The sequence below is a fragment of the Rhinoderma darwinii genome, chromosome 13, assembly GCF_050947455.1.
Source record: "Rhinoderma darwinii isolate aRhiDar2 chromosome 13, aRhiDar2.hap1, whole genome shotgun sequence".
In the NCBI taxonomy this organism is placed as follows: domain Eukaryota; kingdom Metazoa; phylum Chordata; class Amphibia; order Anura; family Rhinodermatidae; genus Rhinoderma; species Rhinoderma darwinii.
This window is the reverse complement of record NC_134699.1, coordinates 69,701,626-69,719,152: the sequence shown is the minus strand read 5'-3', so window position 1 is coordinate 69,719,152 and position 17,527 is coordinate 69,701,626. Positions and strand designations below refer to the sequence as shown.

General features: G+C 42.5%; 1 protein-coding gene across 1 annotated transcript in view; it reads right to left on the bottom strand.

Moving 5' to 3' along the window:
* The window catches only part of LOC142666402 (myosin-3-like), a 55,653-nt gene extending 45,217 nt beyond the window's left edge, over positions 1 to 10,436 (bottom strand). The window contains exons 1-3 of the mRNA XM_075846432.1: positions 10,388 to 10,436; positions 9,343 to 9,554; positions 8,529 to 8,672 (exon numbers count right to left, since the gene is read on the bottom strand). Of these exons, the coding sequence (XP_075702547.1) occupies positions 8,529 to 8,672; positions 9,343 to 9,546 (348 nt within the window). The 5' untranslated portion in view covers positions 9,547 to 9,554; positions 10,388 to 10,436. The remainder of the gene's footprint in view (positions 1 to 8,528; positions 8,673 to 9,342; positions 9,555 to 10,387) is intronic.
* Between the last annotated feature and the right edge of the window lie 7,091 nt (positions 10,437 to 17,527).

Sequence of the window (17,527 nt, the reverse complement as noted above, 5' to 3'; positions counted from 1 at the left end):
CTAGCTCTATATACCGGAGATCTGGGTGTAGTACTGATCACTATACTCTAGATGACCTCTCACCAGTGATGTATATACAGTGATATCACTAGCTCTATATACTGGAGATCCGGGTGTAGTACTGATCACTATACTCTACATGACCTCTCACCAGTGATGTATATACAGTGATATCACTAGCTCTATATACTGGAGATCCGGGTGTAGTACTGATCACTATACTCTAGATGATCTCTCACCAGTGATGTATATACAGTGATATCACTAGCTCTATATACTGGAGATCCGGGTGTAGTACTGATCACTATACTCTAGGTGACCTCTCACCAGTGATGTATATACAGTGATATCACTAGCTCTATATACTGGAGATCCGGGTGTAGTACTGATCACTATACTGTAGATGACCTCTCACCAGTGATGTATATACAGTGATATCACTAGCTCTATATACTGGAGATCCGGGTGTAGTACTGATCACTATACTCTAGATGACCTCTCACCAGTGATGTATATACAGTGATATCACTAGCTCTATATACTGGAGATCTGGCTGTAGTACTGATCACTATACTCTAGATGACCTCTCACCAGTGATGTATATACAGTGATATCACTAGCTCTATATACTGGAGATCCGGGTGTAGTACTGATCACTATACTCTAGATGACCTCTCACCAGTGATGTATATACAGTGATATCACTAGCTCTATATACTGGAGATCCGGGTGTAGTACTGATCACTATACTCTAGATGACCTCTCACCAGTGATGTATATACAGTGATATCACTAGCTCTATATACTGGAGATCCGGGTGTAGTACTGATCACTATACTCTAGATGACCTCTCACCAGTGATGTATATATAGTGATATCACTAGCTCTATATACTGGAGATCTGGGTGTAGTACTGATCACTATACTCTAGATGACCTCTCACCAGTGATGTATATACAGTGATATCACTAGCTCTATATACTGGAGATCCGGGTGTAGCACTGATCACTATACTCTAGATGACCTCTCACCAGTGATGTATATACAGTGATATCACTAGCTCTATATACTGGTGATCCGGGTGTAGTACTGATCACTATACTCTAGATTACCTCTCACCAGTGATGTATATACAGTGATATCACTAGCTCTATATACTGGAGATCCGGGTGTAGTACTGATCACTATACTCTAGGTGACCTCTCACCAGTGATGTATATACAGTGATATCACTAGCTCTATATACTGGAGATCCGGGTGTAGTACTGATCACTATACTCTAGATGACCTCTCACCAGTGATGTATATACAGTGATATCACTAGCTCGATATACTGGAGATCCGGGTGTAGTCACTATACTCTAGGTGACCTCTCACCAGTGATGTATATACAGTGATATCACTAGCTGTATATACTGGAGATCCGGGTGTAGTACTGATCACTATACTCTAGATGACCTCTCACCAGTGATGTGTATATACAGTGATATCACTAGCTCTATATACTGGAGATCCGTGTGTAGTACTGATTACTATACTCTAGATGACCTCTCACCAATGATGTATATATAGTGATATCACTAGCTCTATATACTGGAGATCCGGGTGTAGTACTGATCACTATACTCTAGATGATCTCTCACCAGTGATGTATATACAGTGATATCACTAGCTCTATATACTGGAGATCCGGGTGTAGTACTGATCACTATACTCTAGATGACCTCTCACCAGTGATGTATATACATTGATATCACTAGCTCTATATACTGGAGATCCGGGTGTAGTACTGATCACTATACTGTAGATGACGTCTCACCAGTGATGTATATACAGTGATATCACTAGCTCTATATACTGGAGATCCGGGTGTAGTACTGATCACTATACTGTAGATGACGTCTCACCAGTGATGTATATACAGTGATATCACTAGCTCTATATACTGGAGATCCGGGTGTAGTACTGATCACTATATTCTAGGTGACCTCTCACCAGTGATGTATATACAGTGATATCACTAGCTCTATATACTGGAGATCCGGGTGTAGTACTGATCACTATACTCTAGATTACCCCCTCACCAGTGATGTATATACAGTGATATCACTAGTTCTATATACTGGAGATCCGGGTGTAGTACTGATCACTATACTCTAGATGACCTCTCACCAGTGATGTATATACAGTGATATCACTAGCTCTATATACTGGAGATCCTGGTGTAGTACTGATCACTATACTCTAGGTGATCTCTCACCAGTGATGTATATACAGTGATATCACTAGCTCTATATACTGGAGATCTGGGTGTAGTACTGATCACTATACTCTAGATGACCTCTCACCAGTGATGTATATACAGTGATATCACTAGCTCTATATACTGAAGATCCGGGTGTAGTACTGATCACTATACTCTAGGTGACCTCTCACCAGTGATGTATATACAGTGATATCACTAGCTCTATATACTGGAGATCCGGGTGTAGTACTGATCACTATACTCTAGATGACCTCTCACCAGTGATGTATATACAGTGATATCACTAGCTCTATATACTGGAGATCCAGGTGTAGTACTGATCACTATACTCTAGATGACCTCTCACCAGTGATGTATATACAGTGATATCACTAGCTCTATATACTGGAGATCTGGTTGTAGTACTGATCACTATACTCTAGGTGACCTCTCACCAGTGATGTATATACAGTGATATCACTAGCTCTATATACTGGAGATCCGGGTGTAGTACTGATCACTATACTCTAGATGACCTCTCACCAGTGATGTATAAACAGTGATATCACTAGCTTTATATACTGGAGATCTGGTTGTAGTACTGATCCCTATACTCTAGGTGACCTCTCACCAGTGATGTATATACAGTGATATCACTAGCTCTATATACTGGAGATCCGGGTGTAGTACTGATCACTATACTCTAGATGACCTCTCACCAGTGATGTATATACAGTGATATCACTAGCTCTATATACTGGAGATCCGGGTGTAGTACTGATCACTATACTCTAGATGACCTCTCACCAGTGATGTATATACATTGATATCACTAGCTCTATATACTGGAGATCCGGGAGTAGTACTGATCACTATACTCTAGATGACCTCTCACCAGTGATGTATATACAGTGATATCACTAGCTCTATATACTGGAGATCCGGGTGTAGTACTGATCACTATACTGTAGATGACGTCTCACCAGTGATGTATATACAGTGATATCACTAGCTCTATATACTGGAGATCCGGGTGTAGTACTGATCACTATACTCTAGATGACCTCTCACCAGTGATGTATATACAGTGATATCACTAGCTCTATATACTGGAGATCCGGGTGTAGTACTGATCACTATACTCTAGGTGACCTCTCACCAGTGATGTATATACAGTGATATCACTAGCTCTATATACTGGAGATCCTGGTGTAGTACTGATCACTATACTCTAGGTGATCTCTCACCAGTGATGTATATACAGTGATATCACTAGCTCTATATACTGGAGATCTGGGTGTAGTACTGATCACTATACTCTAGATGACCTCTCACCAGTGATGTATATACAGTGATATCACTAGCTCTATATACTGAAGATCCGGGTGTAGTACTGATCACTATACTCTAGGTGACCTCTCACCAGTGATGTATATACAGTGATATCACTAGCTCTATATACTGGAGATCTGGTTGTAGTACTGATCACTATACTCTAGGTGACCTCTCACCAGTGATGTATATACAGTGATATCACTAGCTCTATATACTGGAGATCCGGGTGTAGTACTGATCACTATACTCTAGGTGACCTCTCACCAGTGATGTATATACAGTGATATCACTAGCTCTATATACTGGAGATCCGGGTGTAGTACTGATCACTATACTCTAGATGACCTCTCACCAGTGATGTATATACAGTGATATCACTAGCGCTATATTCTGGAGATCCGGGTGTAGTACTGATCACTATACTCTAGATGACCTCTCACCAGTGATGTATATACAGTGATATCACTAGCTCTATATACGGGAGATCCGGGTGTAGTACTGATCACTATACTCTAGGTGACCTCTCACCAGTGATGTATATACAGTGATATCACTAGCTCTATATACTGGAGATCCGGGTGTAGTACTGATCACTATACTCTAGATGACCTCTCACCAGTGATGTATAAACAGTGATATCACTAGCTTTATATACTGGAGATCTGGTTGTAGTACTGATCCCTATACTCTAGGTGACCTCTCACCAGTGATGTATATACAGTGATATCACTAGCTCTATATACTGGAGATCCGGGTGTAGTACTGATCACTATACTCTAGATTACCTCTCACCAGTGATGTATATACAGTGATATCACTAGCTCTATATACTGGAGATCCGGGTGTAGTACTGATCACTATACTCTAGATGACCTCTCACCAGTGATGTATATACAGTGATATCACTAGCTCTATATACTGGAGATCCGGGTGTAGTACTGATCACTATACTCTAGATGACCTCTCACCAGTGATGTATATACAGTGATATCACTAGCTCTATATACTGGAGATCCGGGTGTAGTACTGATCACTATACTCTAGATGACCTCTCACCAGTGATGTATATACAGTGATATCACTAGCTCTATATACTGGAGATCTGGGTGTAGTACTGATCACTATACTCTAGATGACCTCTCACCAGTGATGTATATACAGTGATATCACTAGCTCTATATACTGGAGATCCGGGTGTAGTACTGATCACTATACTTTAGATGACCTCTCACCAGTGATGTATATACAGTGATATCACTAGCTCTATATACTGGAGATCCGGGTGTAGTACTGATCACTATACTGTAGGTGACCTCTCACCAGTGATGTATATACAGTGATATCACTAGCTCTATATACTGGAGATCTGGCTGTAGTACTGATCACTATATTCTAGGTGACCTCTCACCAGTGATGTATATACAGTGATATCACTAGTTCTATATACTGGAGATCCGAGTGTAGTACTGATCACTATACTCTAGATGACCTCTCACCAGTGATGTATATACAGTGATATCACTAGCTCTATATACTGGAGATCCGGGTGTAGTACTGATCACTATACTCTAGATGACCTCTCACCAGTGATGTATATACAGTGATATCACTAGCTCTATATACTGGAGATCCGGGTGTAGTACTGATCACTATACTCTAGATGACCTCTCACCAGTGATGTATATACAGTGATATCACTAGCTCTATATACTGGAGATCCGGGTGTAGTACTGATCACTATACTCTAGATGACCTCTCACCAGTGATGTATATACAGTGATATCACTAGCTCTATATACTGGAGATCCGGGTGTAGTACTGATCACTATACTCTAGATGACCTCTCACCAGTGATGTATATACAGTGATATCACTAGCTCTATATACCGGAGATCCGGGTGTAGTACTGATCACTATACTCTAGATGACCTCTCACCAGTGATGTATATACAGTGATATCACTAGCTCTATATACTGGAGATCTGGGTGTAGTACTGATCACTATACTCTAGATGACCTCTCACCAGTGATGTATATACAGTGATATCACTAGCTCTATATACTGGAGATCCGGGTGTAGTACTGATCACTATACTCTAGATTACCTCTCACCAGTGATGTATATACAGTGATATCACTAGCTCTATATACTGGAGATCTGGGTGTAGTACTGATCACTATACTCTAGATTACCTCTCACCAGTGATGTATATACAGTGATATCACTAGCTCTATATACTGGAGATCCGGGTGTAGTACTGATCACTATACTCTAGATGACCTCTCACCAGTGATGTATATACAGTGATATCACTAGCTCTATATACTGGAGATCCGGGTGTAGTACTGATCACTATACTCTAGGTGACCTCTCACCAGTGATGTATATACAGTGATATCACTAGCTCTATATACTGGAGATCTGGCTGTAGTACTGATCACTATACTCTAGATGACCTCTCACCAGTGATGTATATACAGTGATATCACTAGCTCTATATACTGGAGATCCGGGTGTAGCACTGATCACTATACTCTAGGTGACCTCTCACCAGTGATGTATATACAGTGATATCACTAGCTCTATATACTGGAGATCCGGGTGTAGTACTGATCACTATACTCTAGATGACCTCTCACCAGTGATGTATATACAGTGATATCACTAGCTCTATATACTGGAGATCCGGGTGTAGTACTGATCACTATACTCTAGATGACCTCTCACCAGTGATGTATAAACAGTGATATCACTAGCTTTATATACTGGAGATCTGGTTGTAGTACTGATCCCTATACTCTAGGTGACCTCTCACCAGTGATGTATATACAGTGATATCACTAGCTCTATATACTGGAGATCCGGGTGTAGTACTGATCACTATACTCTAGATTACCTCTCACCAGTGATGTATATACAGTGATATCACTAGCTCTATATACTGGAGATCCGGGTGTAGTACTGATCACTATACTCTAGATGACCTCTCACCAGTGATGTATATACAGTGATATCACTAGCTCTATATACTGGAGATCTGGTTGTAGTACTGATCACTATACTCTAGGTGACCTCTCACCAGTGATGTATATACAGTGATATCACTAGCTCTATATACCGGAGATCCGGGTGTAGTACTGATCACTATACTCTAGATGACCTCTCACCAGTGATGTATATACAGTGATATCACTAGCTCTATATACTGGAGATCCGGTTGTAGTACTGATCACTATACTCTAGATGACCTCTCACCAGTGATGTATATACAGTGATATCACTAGCTCTATATACTGGAGATCCGGGTGTAGTACTGATCACTATACTCTAGATGACCTCTCACCAGTGATGTATATACAGTGATATCACTAGCTCTATATACTGGAGATCTGGGTGTAGTACTGATCACTATACTCTAGGTGACCTCTCACCAGTGATGTATATACAGTGATATCACTAGCTCTATATACTGGAGATCCGGGTGTAGTACTGATCACTATACTCTAGATGACCTCTCACCAGTGATGTATATACAGTGATATCACTAGCTCTATATACTGGAGATCTGGGTGTAGTACTGATCACTATACTCTAGATGATCTCTCACCAGTGATGTATATACAGTGATATCACTAGCTCTATATACTGGAGATCTGGCTGTAGTACTGATCACTATACTCTAGATGACCTCTCACCAGTGATGTATATACAGTGATATCACTAGCTCTATATACTGGAGATCTGGCTGTAGTACTGATCACTATACTCTAGATGACCTCTCACCAGTGATGTATATACAGTGATATCACTAGCTCTATATACCGGAGATCCGGGTGTAGTACTGATCACTATACTCTAGATGACCTCTCACCAGTGATGTATATACAGTGATATCACTAGCTCTATATACCGGAGATCCGGGTGTAGTACTGATCACTATACTCTAGGTGACCTCTCACCAGTGATGTATATACAGTGATATCACTAGCTCTATATACTGGAGATCCGGGTGTAGTACTGATCACTATACTCTAGATGATCTCTCACCAGTGATGTATATACAGTGATATCACTAGCTCTATATACTGGAGATCCGGGTGTAGTACTGATCACTATACTTTAGATGACCTCTCACCAGTGATGTATATACAGTGATATCACTAGCTCTATATACTGGAGATCCGGGTGTAGTACTGATCACTATACTGTAGGTGACCTCTCACCAGTGATGTATATACAGTGATATCACTAGCTCTATATACTGGAGATCCGGGTGTAGCACTGATCACTATACTCTAGATGACCTCTCACCAGTGATGTATATACAGTGATATCACTAGCTCTATATACTGGAGATCTGGCTGTAGTACTGATCACTATACTCTAGATGACCTCTCACCAGTGATGTATATACAGTGATATCACTAGCTCTATATACTGGAGATCTGGGTGTAGTACTGATCACTATACTCTAGATGACCTCTCACCAGTGATGTATATACAGTGATATCACTAGCTCTATATACTGGAGATCCGGGTGTAGTACTGATCACTATACTCTAGATGACCTCTCACCAGTGATGTATATACAGTGATATCACTAGTTCTATATACTGGAGATCCGGGTGTAGTACTGATCACTATACTCTAGATTACCTCTCACCAGTGATGTATATACAGTGATATCACTAGCTCTATATACTGGAGATCTGGGTGTAGTACTGATCACTATACTCTAGATTACCTCTCACCAGTGATGTATATACAGTGATATCACTAGCTCTATATACTGGAGATCCGGGTGTAGTACTGATCACTATACTCTAGATGACCTCTCACCAGTGATGTATATACAGTGATATCACTAGCTCTATATACTGGAGATCTGGCTGTAGTACTGATCACTATACTCTAGGTGATGCCTGCAATTACTACATTAATTCTTACGTAGATCATCCAGGCTTTGTAGCGATCCTTGAGGTTATAAAGGACGGCCGGCTCGTGTAGATGAGTTAGCATAGCCATGTCTTCGATTTTATCGAACTTAGGAGGATTCATAGGGTAAACATTATCCGGTTTCACGGTGACGGTCTGTTATGTAGAAAAAATAAGGGGCGGGGTTAAGTCATGAACGGTTCCTTCATAATCGTCCCTCTAATTGTCCTTAGAGGGATTATCCATGACTTTTCAAAATTGGCAGCAGGTCAAGGGATGGTGTAACATTAAGTAGATACCAACCCCCTGAAGTGTCCCCCGCTCCAACGCCGAGACCCCGTTCTCCACAGGTCCAGAAAGCTCCTTCAGCGGTCACATGCCTGAGGTCTCAACTGATATTCGCCATGCGACCGCTGCAGGCGCATCCCTGGACTGGAGCGGTGGAGAACGGGGTCTCAGTGCTGGGTAAGCATCTGATAAAATTATACTTTACACCATGCTCTACCCTGCTGCCGATTCTGAAAAGTCCCGGTTAACCCCTTTAACCATCTAGACTACAAAAATAAATTTTACACATTAACAATGGGCCTCAGGTCAAGACGTCTCGAAGATATTTATTTCTAAGGCAACTCTGGTGGAGTTGCTCCCCCGGTGGTAACAGCTGGTACTCCACCCACAGTGAGCTAGTTGCAGGGGGATCTGCTTCATTATATGGGGTTCTCCTAAGTAAACCTTCCCTTTCTTACATGTGGCCACTTTAGAAATTCCAACCCTTTATATTTTCTGTATGTCTTTTACCCTCCTATATGATGCCCGGTTATCTTACCCGCCCGTCCTCCGTGTCCACCGTGGTCTTCGCCGTCTCTGAGCTCTTGATTTTCCCCTTGATGTAATCGATGGTGGGGTCGGTAACATAGCAGTAGGTTTTGGCATCGAAGGTCTGATTTTGGGATTCGATCCTTTCTTTTTCAGTCTTCCTGAGGAAAGGTGCCGCCACGCCAAACGCCTGCATCTCCATGTCACTACTCATGGCTGCAGCTAGCAGAGCAGAAAAGATAGGCGGTTAATAATCTCCACTATTATGTACAGTCCCCATGTTCCATTCTCCTACTGCTCTGCCTGTGTATGTGTCAGTCCTAACTGCATTGCTGGCATTCTATTCGGGGTCTATAGGGGAACATCTTTGGTTTAGACAAATTAACCAGTAACAAATGAATTCACGCTCTAAGACAAATGTGTTCATTGGAAGAAATGACTCAGGGACCAGATAACGGAGCAGGAGCCGGACTTCATCATGACCCCAGAATGGAACTTCACCGTTTACAAGGTTCTTGTAAGACCTAGGGGCTATTTTGGTATTAGAGATCTCATCCTCGGAGATCCGCTGTCCTACGAGCAAATCCAGGAGCTGCATCATCCACCCACACGAGAAGACAACTTGTGACAGGTATATAAGCCTGTGCCCCATACTTAAAGGGGAATTCCAAAAGAATAGGGGTGGCAATAGATATAGTGTACGACCCCGGTCTTGATCTACATAATGTAGTTAATTGCTCACTGGCAGCTCCTGGAGATCACAATGAAGTCCACGACACCAGTACTAGAACACGTGACCGCCACTGCAGCTGCGGCACTTCTTACATGGACTTCATTGTGACCTCCCGGATCTACTGCAGACTGTCAAAGAACTGTCATAGACCTGCTAAGTGCCGGACTATCAGGTAAAGTCCTGTTAATCCAGAAAGGGACATTTATTATTACATTTCCAGACATACGTTGCCGGATTAAAGGAATGTTACTGTATCGGGAGACAAATCCCACAAATTACTGAAAGCACACCCCCCACCCCTCGCTCAAGACTTCTTACCTACCTACTCAGTCCAGCCGCCCGCTAATACAGCACTATAGAGATCTGAGGAGCAAAACAAAGATTACATCAATTTAGATGCAATTCACATAATATAATAATGTTATATACGGTAAGACAAAATAATAATACAAATAAAGTATAATATAAAAGTAATATAGTGTAATAATATAGTACAATGGGATATAATACAGAATAATACAAATAAAGTATAATATAAAAGTAATATAGTGTGATATAGTGTCATAATATAGTACAATCCAATATAATCTAATATAATAAAAACTATAATATGATAAAGTGTAATTATCTAATACAAAATGCAATATAAAGTAAAATATATAAAAAAATATAATTTCATATAACGTCTTAATATAAAAGTAATATAAAACACAATCTAAAGTAATATAGCGTATTTATATCATAGAAAATAATAATACAAATAACGTAATATATTGTAATAGTATAGTAAAGTATAACATAATATAATATAATGAAGTATAACAAAGTATATAGTGTAATAGTATAATAAAGTATAACATAATAGATTAGAATAAAGTATAATATAATATAATAAAGTATAATATAATGTAATATAGTGTAATAGTATAATAAAGTATAACATAATAGATTAGAATAAAGTATAATATAATAAAACGTAATGAAGTATAATGTAATATAGTGTAATAGTATAATAAAGTAGAACATAATAGAATAGAATAAAGTATAATAGACTATAATAAAGTATAATATAATGTAATATAGTGTAATAGTATAATAAAGTAGAACATAATAGAATAGAATAAAGTATAATATGGTGTAATAGTATAATAAAATATAACATCATAGAATAAAGTATATTATAATGTAATGGTCCTCAAACTCTGATTCTCCAGCTGTTGCAAAACCACAACTCTGAGTATGCCAGCAGCAGGGCATGCTGGGAGTTGCAGCTTCACAACGACTTGTGGGTCACAGACCACTGATGTAATATAATATAATAGCGTTTAATAATACAATACGACAGAACAGGATAAAACCCTCCCCCACCCTTGCCCAGAGCACTTGATCGGGATAATGACTTACTCAATCCAGAACTTGAGGGAGACCTGTGGGTAAGGAGCAATGAGCTTTATAAAGTGCTCTGCTAATCCCTACTGTTCATCCCTTCTCTATAATTGGAGAGTCCCCCGCCCCCCGCCAGACTTTTTGTCTGTATATATAGCTATGATGTCGCTTTCTCTATCTTGTTTCTACTTAAGAATTTGGCGAAGGTGCAGGAGTCACGACCTCTGGGGCTTAATAATAGGATTATCACCCTGAGATGCTGCCTCCAGCAGTGCGCCCCCCGGTGTCTACAGGAAGAGATGCAGGATCATTACAGGGAATACCATCAATGGGATCCGATTATTAATACTCACCACAGAGGGGGAGAAAACAGACGCAGCAAACCTCTTATGTATGATCCCCATCCTCAAATATTATCACTATGCCCCCAAAATGACTGGAGAGAACCCCCATAAAAAGTAACAAGAAGAGCTCCCCTTAAAGAGAGCCAGCCAGAGCTCCACTCAAATAGGGCCAGCCAGAGCTCCACTCAAAGAGAGCCAGCCAGAGCTCCCCTCAAAGAGAGCCAGCCAGAGCTCCCCTCAAAGAGAGCCAGCCAGAGCTCCCCTCAGAGAGCCAGCCAGAGCTCCCCTTAAATAGAGCCAGAGCTCCCCTCAAATAGAGCCAGCCAGAGCTCCGTACAAAGAGAGCCAGCCAGAGCTCCGCTCAAAGAGAGCCAGCCAGAGCTCCCCTTAAATAGAGCCAGAGCTCCCCTCAAATAAAGCCAGAGCTCCGCTCAAATAGAGCCAGCCAGAGCTCCGCTCAAATAGAGCCAGCCAGAGCTCCGCTCAAATAGAGCCAGCCAGAGCTCCGCTCAAATAGAGCCCGCCAGAGCTCCGCTCAAATAGAGCCAGCCAGAGCTCCGCTCAAATAGAGCCAGCCAGAGCTCCGCTCAAATAGAGCCAGCCAGAGCTCCGCTCAAATAGAGCCAGCCAGAGCTCCGCTCAAATAGAGCCAGCCAGAGCTCCGCTCAAATAGAGCCAGCCAGAGCTCCGCTCAAATAGAGCCAGCCAGAGCTCCGCTCAAATAGAGCCAGCCAGAGCTCCGCTCAAATAGAGCCAGCCAGAGCTCCGCTCAAATAGAGCCAGCCAGAGCTCCGCTCAAATAGAGCCAGCCAGAGCTCCGCTCAAATAGAGCCAGCCAGAGTTACGCTCAAATAGAGCCAGCCAGAGCTCCGCTCAAATAGAGCCAGCCAGAGCTCCCCTTAAAGAGAACCAGCCAGAGCTCCCCTTAAATAGAGCCAGAGCCCGGCGTCCGACACCGCGGTAGGGGAGCCCGGCGTCCGACACCGCGGTAGGGGAGCCCGGCGGCCGACACCGCGGTAGGGGAGCCCGGCGGCCGACACCGCGGTAGGGGAGCCCGGCGGCCGACACCGCGGTAGGGGAGCCCGGCGGCCGACACCGCGGTAGGGGAGCCCGGCGGCCGACACCGCGGTAGGGGAGCCCGGCGGCCGACACCGCGGTAGGGGAGCCCGGCGGCCGACACCGCGGTAGGGGAGCCCGGCGGCCGACACCGCGGTAGAGGAGCCCGGCGGCCGACACCGCGGTAGAGGAGCTCGGCGGCTGTCACCGCTGAGGGGACACTGTAGCTGTTGCCTGTGACATGCAGTTGGAGGGGTGTACTATATCTGTTGCTGTGCTGGGGGCACTGTTTCTGACATTTGTATGGGGGACAGTGATTGGTTCAGTTATTTAGTTACTAATAGAAGCTACACAGTGTATGAGCTCAGCAATGTAAATTCCTAAAGTAACCTGCAGTCTTAGGGACTACATAGAAGGAACGTCTCTGACTGGGGTGGTACTTGGCTTAGTAGCATTGGGGAGAACTGGTCTTCAGGGTGAAAGATGCAGCTCTGGAGCCCATGTCTGCACCGAGACATAAAGCAGCTGACAATTACAGACCGTGATGAGTGCGAGGAGCAAGTTCACATTAGAATCCAAAGCAATCTGTCCGCACTAATCAATCATACACTCCGATTACTTCCTGCAGTCTCCATGTATCTCCAAAGCTGCGGCTGCCGGGTCAGGAATCATCACAATACAATGGAGAGAGTCTGTGGTAAAGTAAGAGTGTACGTTCACCTCAATTCCATTTGACACAATTTACAATTTAGTATCTACATAAACAGCGACAGAGTACAATATTGATCCTGCGTTAAATCCTGTATTATACTGCAGAGCTGCACTCACTATTCTGCTGGTGGAGTCACTGTGTACATACATTACTTATCCTGTACTGATCCCGAGTTACATCCTGTATTATACTCCAGAGCTGCACTATGCACTATTCAGCTGCTGGAGTCACTGTGTACATACATTACTTATCCTGTACTGATCCCGAGTTATATCCTGTATTATACTCCAGAGCTGCACTCACTATTCTGCTGGTAGAGACACTGTGTACATACATTACATTACTTATCCTGTACTGATCCTGAGTTACATCCTGTATTATACTCCAGAGCTGCACTCACTATTCTGCTGGTGGAGTCACTGTGTACATACATAACATTACTTATCCTGTACTGATCCTGAGTTACATCCTGTATTATACTCCAGAGCTGCATTCACTATTCTGCTGGTGGAGTCACTGTGTACATACATTACATTACTTATCCTGTACTGATCCGGAGTTACATCCTGTATTATACTCCAGAGCTGCACTCACTATTCTGCTGGTGGAGTCACGGTGTACATACATTACATTACTTATCCTGTACTGATCCCGAGTTACATCCTGTATTATACTCCAGAGCTGCACTCACTATTCTGCTGGTGGAGTCACTGTGTACATACATTACATTACTTATCCTGTACTGATCCTGAGTTATATCCTGTATTATACTCCAGAGCTGCACTCACTATTCTGCTGGTGGAGTCACTGTGTACATACATTACATTACTTATCCTGTACTGATCCTGAGTTACATCCTGTATTATACTCCAGAGCTGCACTCACTATTCTGCTGGTGGAGTCACTGTGTACATACATTACATTACTTATCCTGTACTGATCCCGAGTTACATCCTGTATTATACACCAGAGCTGCACTCACTATTCTGCTGGTGGAATCACTGTGTACATACATTACATTACTTATCCTGTACTGATCCTGAGTTATATCCTGTATTATACTCCAGAGCTGCACTCACTATTCTGCTGGTGCAGTCACTGTGTACATACATTACATTACTTATCCTGTACTGATCCTGAGTTACATCCTGTATTATACTCCAGAGCTGCACTCACTATTCTGCTGGTGGAATCACTGTGTACATACATTACATATCCTGTACTGATCCTGAGTTATATCCTGTATTCTATCCCAATAAACCGCAGCAAACAAATGAGCTGATTTCTCCACAAAAGCGTAAATTCCTGGTGCGACTGTACAATGATTTTTGTTGTGTATCCCAGTTATACACAAGTCCGCGGATTCTGTGCCGCTCTCTTGAATCTGAATAGATTGGCTGCCGCTCCAGAGTAGGCTATATTCTGCAGTGATTATTGTAAATGACACAATGTAACCAGAATGTCAATGTCGGGGGAAGGGAAGCGTTATGCCAGTGTGTGCCCATTTATACCAATAACACCTCATGCAGTGTGTGCCCACATTTATACCAATTACACCTCATGTAGTGTGCCCACATTTATACCAATAACACCTCATGTAGTGTGCCCACATTTATACCAATAACACCTCATGCAGTGTGCCCACATTTATACCAATAATACCTCATGTGGTGTGTGCCCACATTTATACCAATAACACCTCATGCAGTGTGCCAACATTTATACCAATAACACCTCATGTAGTGTGCCCACATTTATACCAATAACACCTCATGTAGTGTGTGCCCACATTTATACCAATAACACTGCATGTAGTGTGCCAACATTTATACCAATAACACCTCATGTAGTGTGCCCACATTTATACCAATAACACCTCATGTAGTGTGCCCACATTTATACCAATAACACCTCATGTAGTGTGCCCACATTTATACCAATAACACCTCATGTAGTGTGCCCACATTTATACCAATAACACCTCATGTAGTGTGCCCACATTTATACCAATAATACCTCATGCAGTGTGCCCACATTTATACCAATAACACCTCATGTAGTGTGCCCACATTTATACCAATAATACCTCATGCAGTGTGCCCACATTTATACCAATAACACCTCATGCAGTGTGCCAAACATTTATACCAATAACACCTCATGCAGTGTGCCCAAATTTATACAATACCTGATGTAGTGTGCCCACATTTATACCAATAACACCTCATGTAGTGTGCCCACATTTATACCAATAACACCTCATGTAGTGTGCCCACATTTATACCAATAATACCTCATGCAGTGTGCCCACATTTATACCAATAATACCTCATGCAGTGTGTGCCCACATTTATACCAATAATACCTCATGCAGTGTGCCCACATTATACCAATAACACCTCATGTAGTGTGCCCACATTTATACCAATAACACCTCATGTAGTGTGCCCACATTTATACCAATAATACCTCATGCAGTGTGCCCACATTATACCAATAACACCTCATGTAGTGTGCCCACATTATACCAATAACACCTCATGTAGTGTGCCCACATTTATACCAATAATACCTCATGCAGTGTGCCCACATTATACCAACACCACCTCATGCAGTGTGTGCCCATAGTTATACCAATAACACCTCATGCAGTGTGCCAAACATTTATACCAATAACACCTCATGCAGTGTGCCCAAATTTATACAATACCTCATGTAGTGTGCCCACATTTATACCAATAACACCTCATGTAGTGTGCCCACATTTATACCAATAACACCTCATGTAGTGTGCCCACATTTATACCAATAATACCTCATGCAGTGTGCCCACATTTATACCAATAATACCTCATGCAGTGTGTGCCCACATTTATACCAATAATACCTCATGCAGTGTGCCCACATTATACCAATAACACCTCATGTAGTGTGCCCACATTTATACCAATAACACCTCATGTAGTGTGCCCACATTTATACCAATAATACCTCATGCAGTGTGTGCCCACATTTATACCAATAATACCTCATGCAGTGTGTGCCCACATTATACCAATAACACCTCATGTAGTGTGCCCACATTATACCAATAACACCTCATGTAGTGTGCCCACATTTATACCAATAATACCTCATGCAGTGTGCCCACATTATACCAACACCACCTCATGCAGTGTGTGCCCATAGTTATACCAATAACACCTCATGCAGTGTGCCCACATTTATACCAATAACACCTCATGTAGTGTGCCCACATTTATACTAATAACACCTCATGCACACGACCATTTCACAGCTCCGTGTTGTCCCGAGTCACATACCTCCGAATATGCGCACAGCTCTGCTATGTGCAGGAGGCTTAAACTGGGACTACACGGTGACAGCCATAGTACCCCTAATAATAGTTACAGGCACAGGACCCCTAATAATAGTTACAGGCAAAGGACCCCAAGTAATAGTGACAGCCACAGGACCCCCAATAATAGTTACAGGCACAGGACCCCCAATAATAGTTACAGGCACAGGACCCCCAATAATAGTTACAGGCACAGGACCCATAACAGTGACAGCCACAGGACCCCCAATAACAGTGACAGCCACAGGACCCCAATAACAGTGACAGCCACAGGACCCCAATAACAGTGACAGCCACAGGACCCCAATAACAGTGACAGCCACAGGACCCCTAATAATAGTGAGTCGCAGGACCCCTAATAACGGTGACAGCCACAGGACCCCTAATAATATTTACAGTCCCAGGACCCCTAAAAGTGACAGCCACAGGAGCCCTAATAATAGTCACAGCCACAGGACCCCTAATAATAGTGACAGCCACAGGACCCCTAATAACAGTGACAGCCACAGGACCCCTAATAACAGTGACAGCCACAGGACCCCTAATAACAGTGACAGCCACAGGACCCCTAATAACAGTGACAGCCACAGGACCCCTAATAACAGT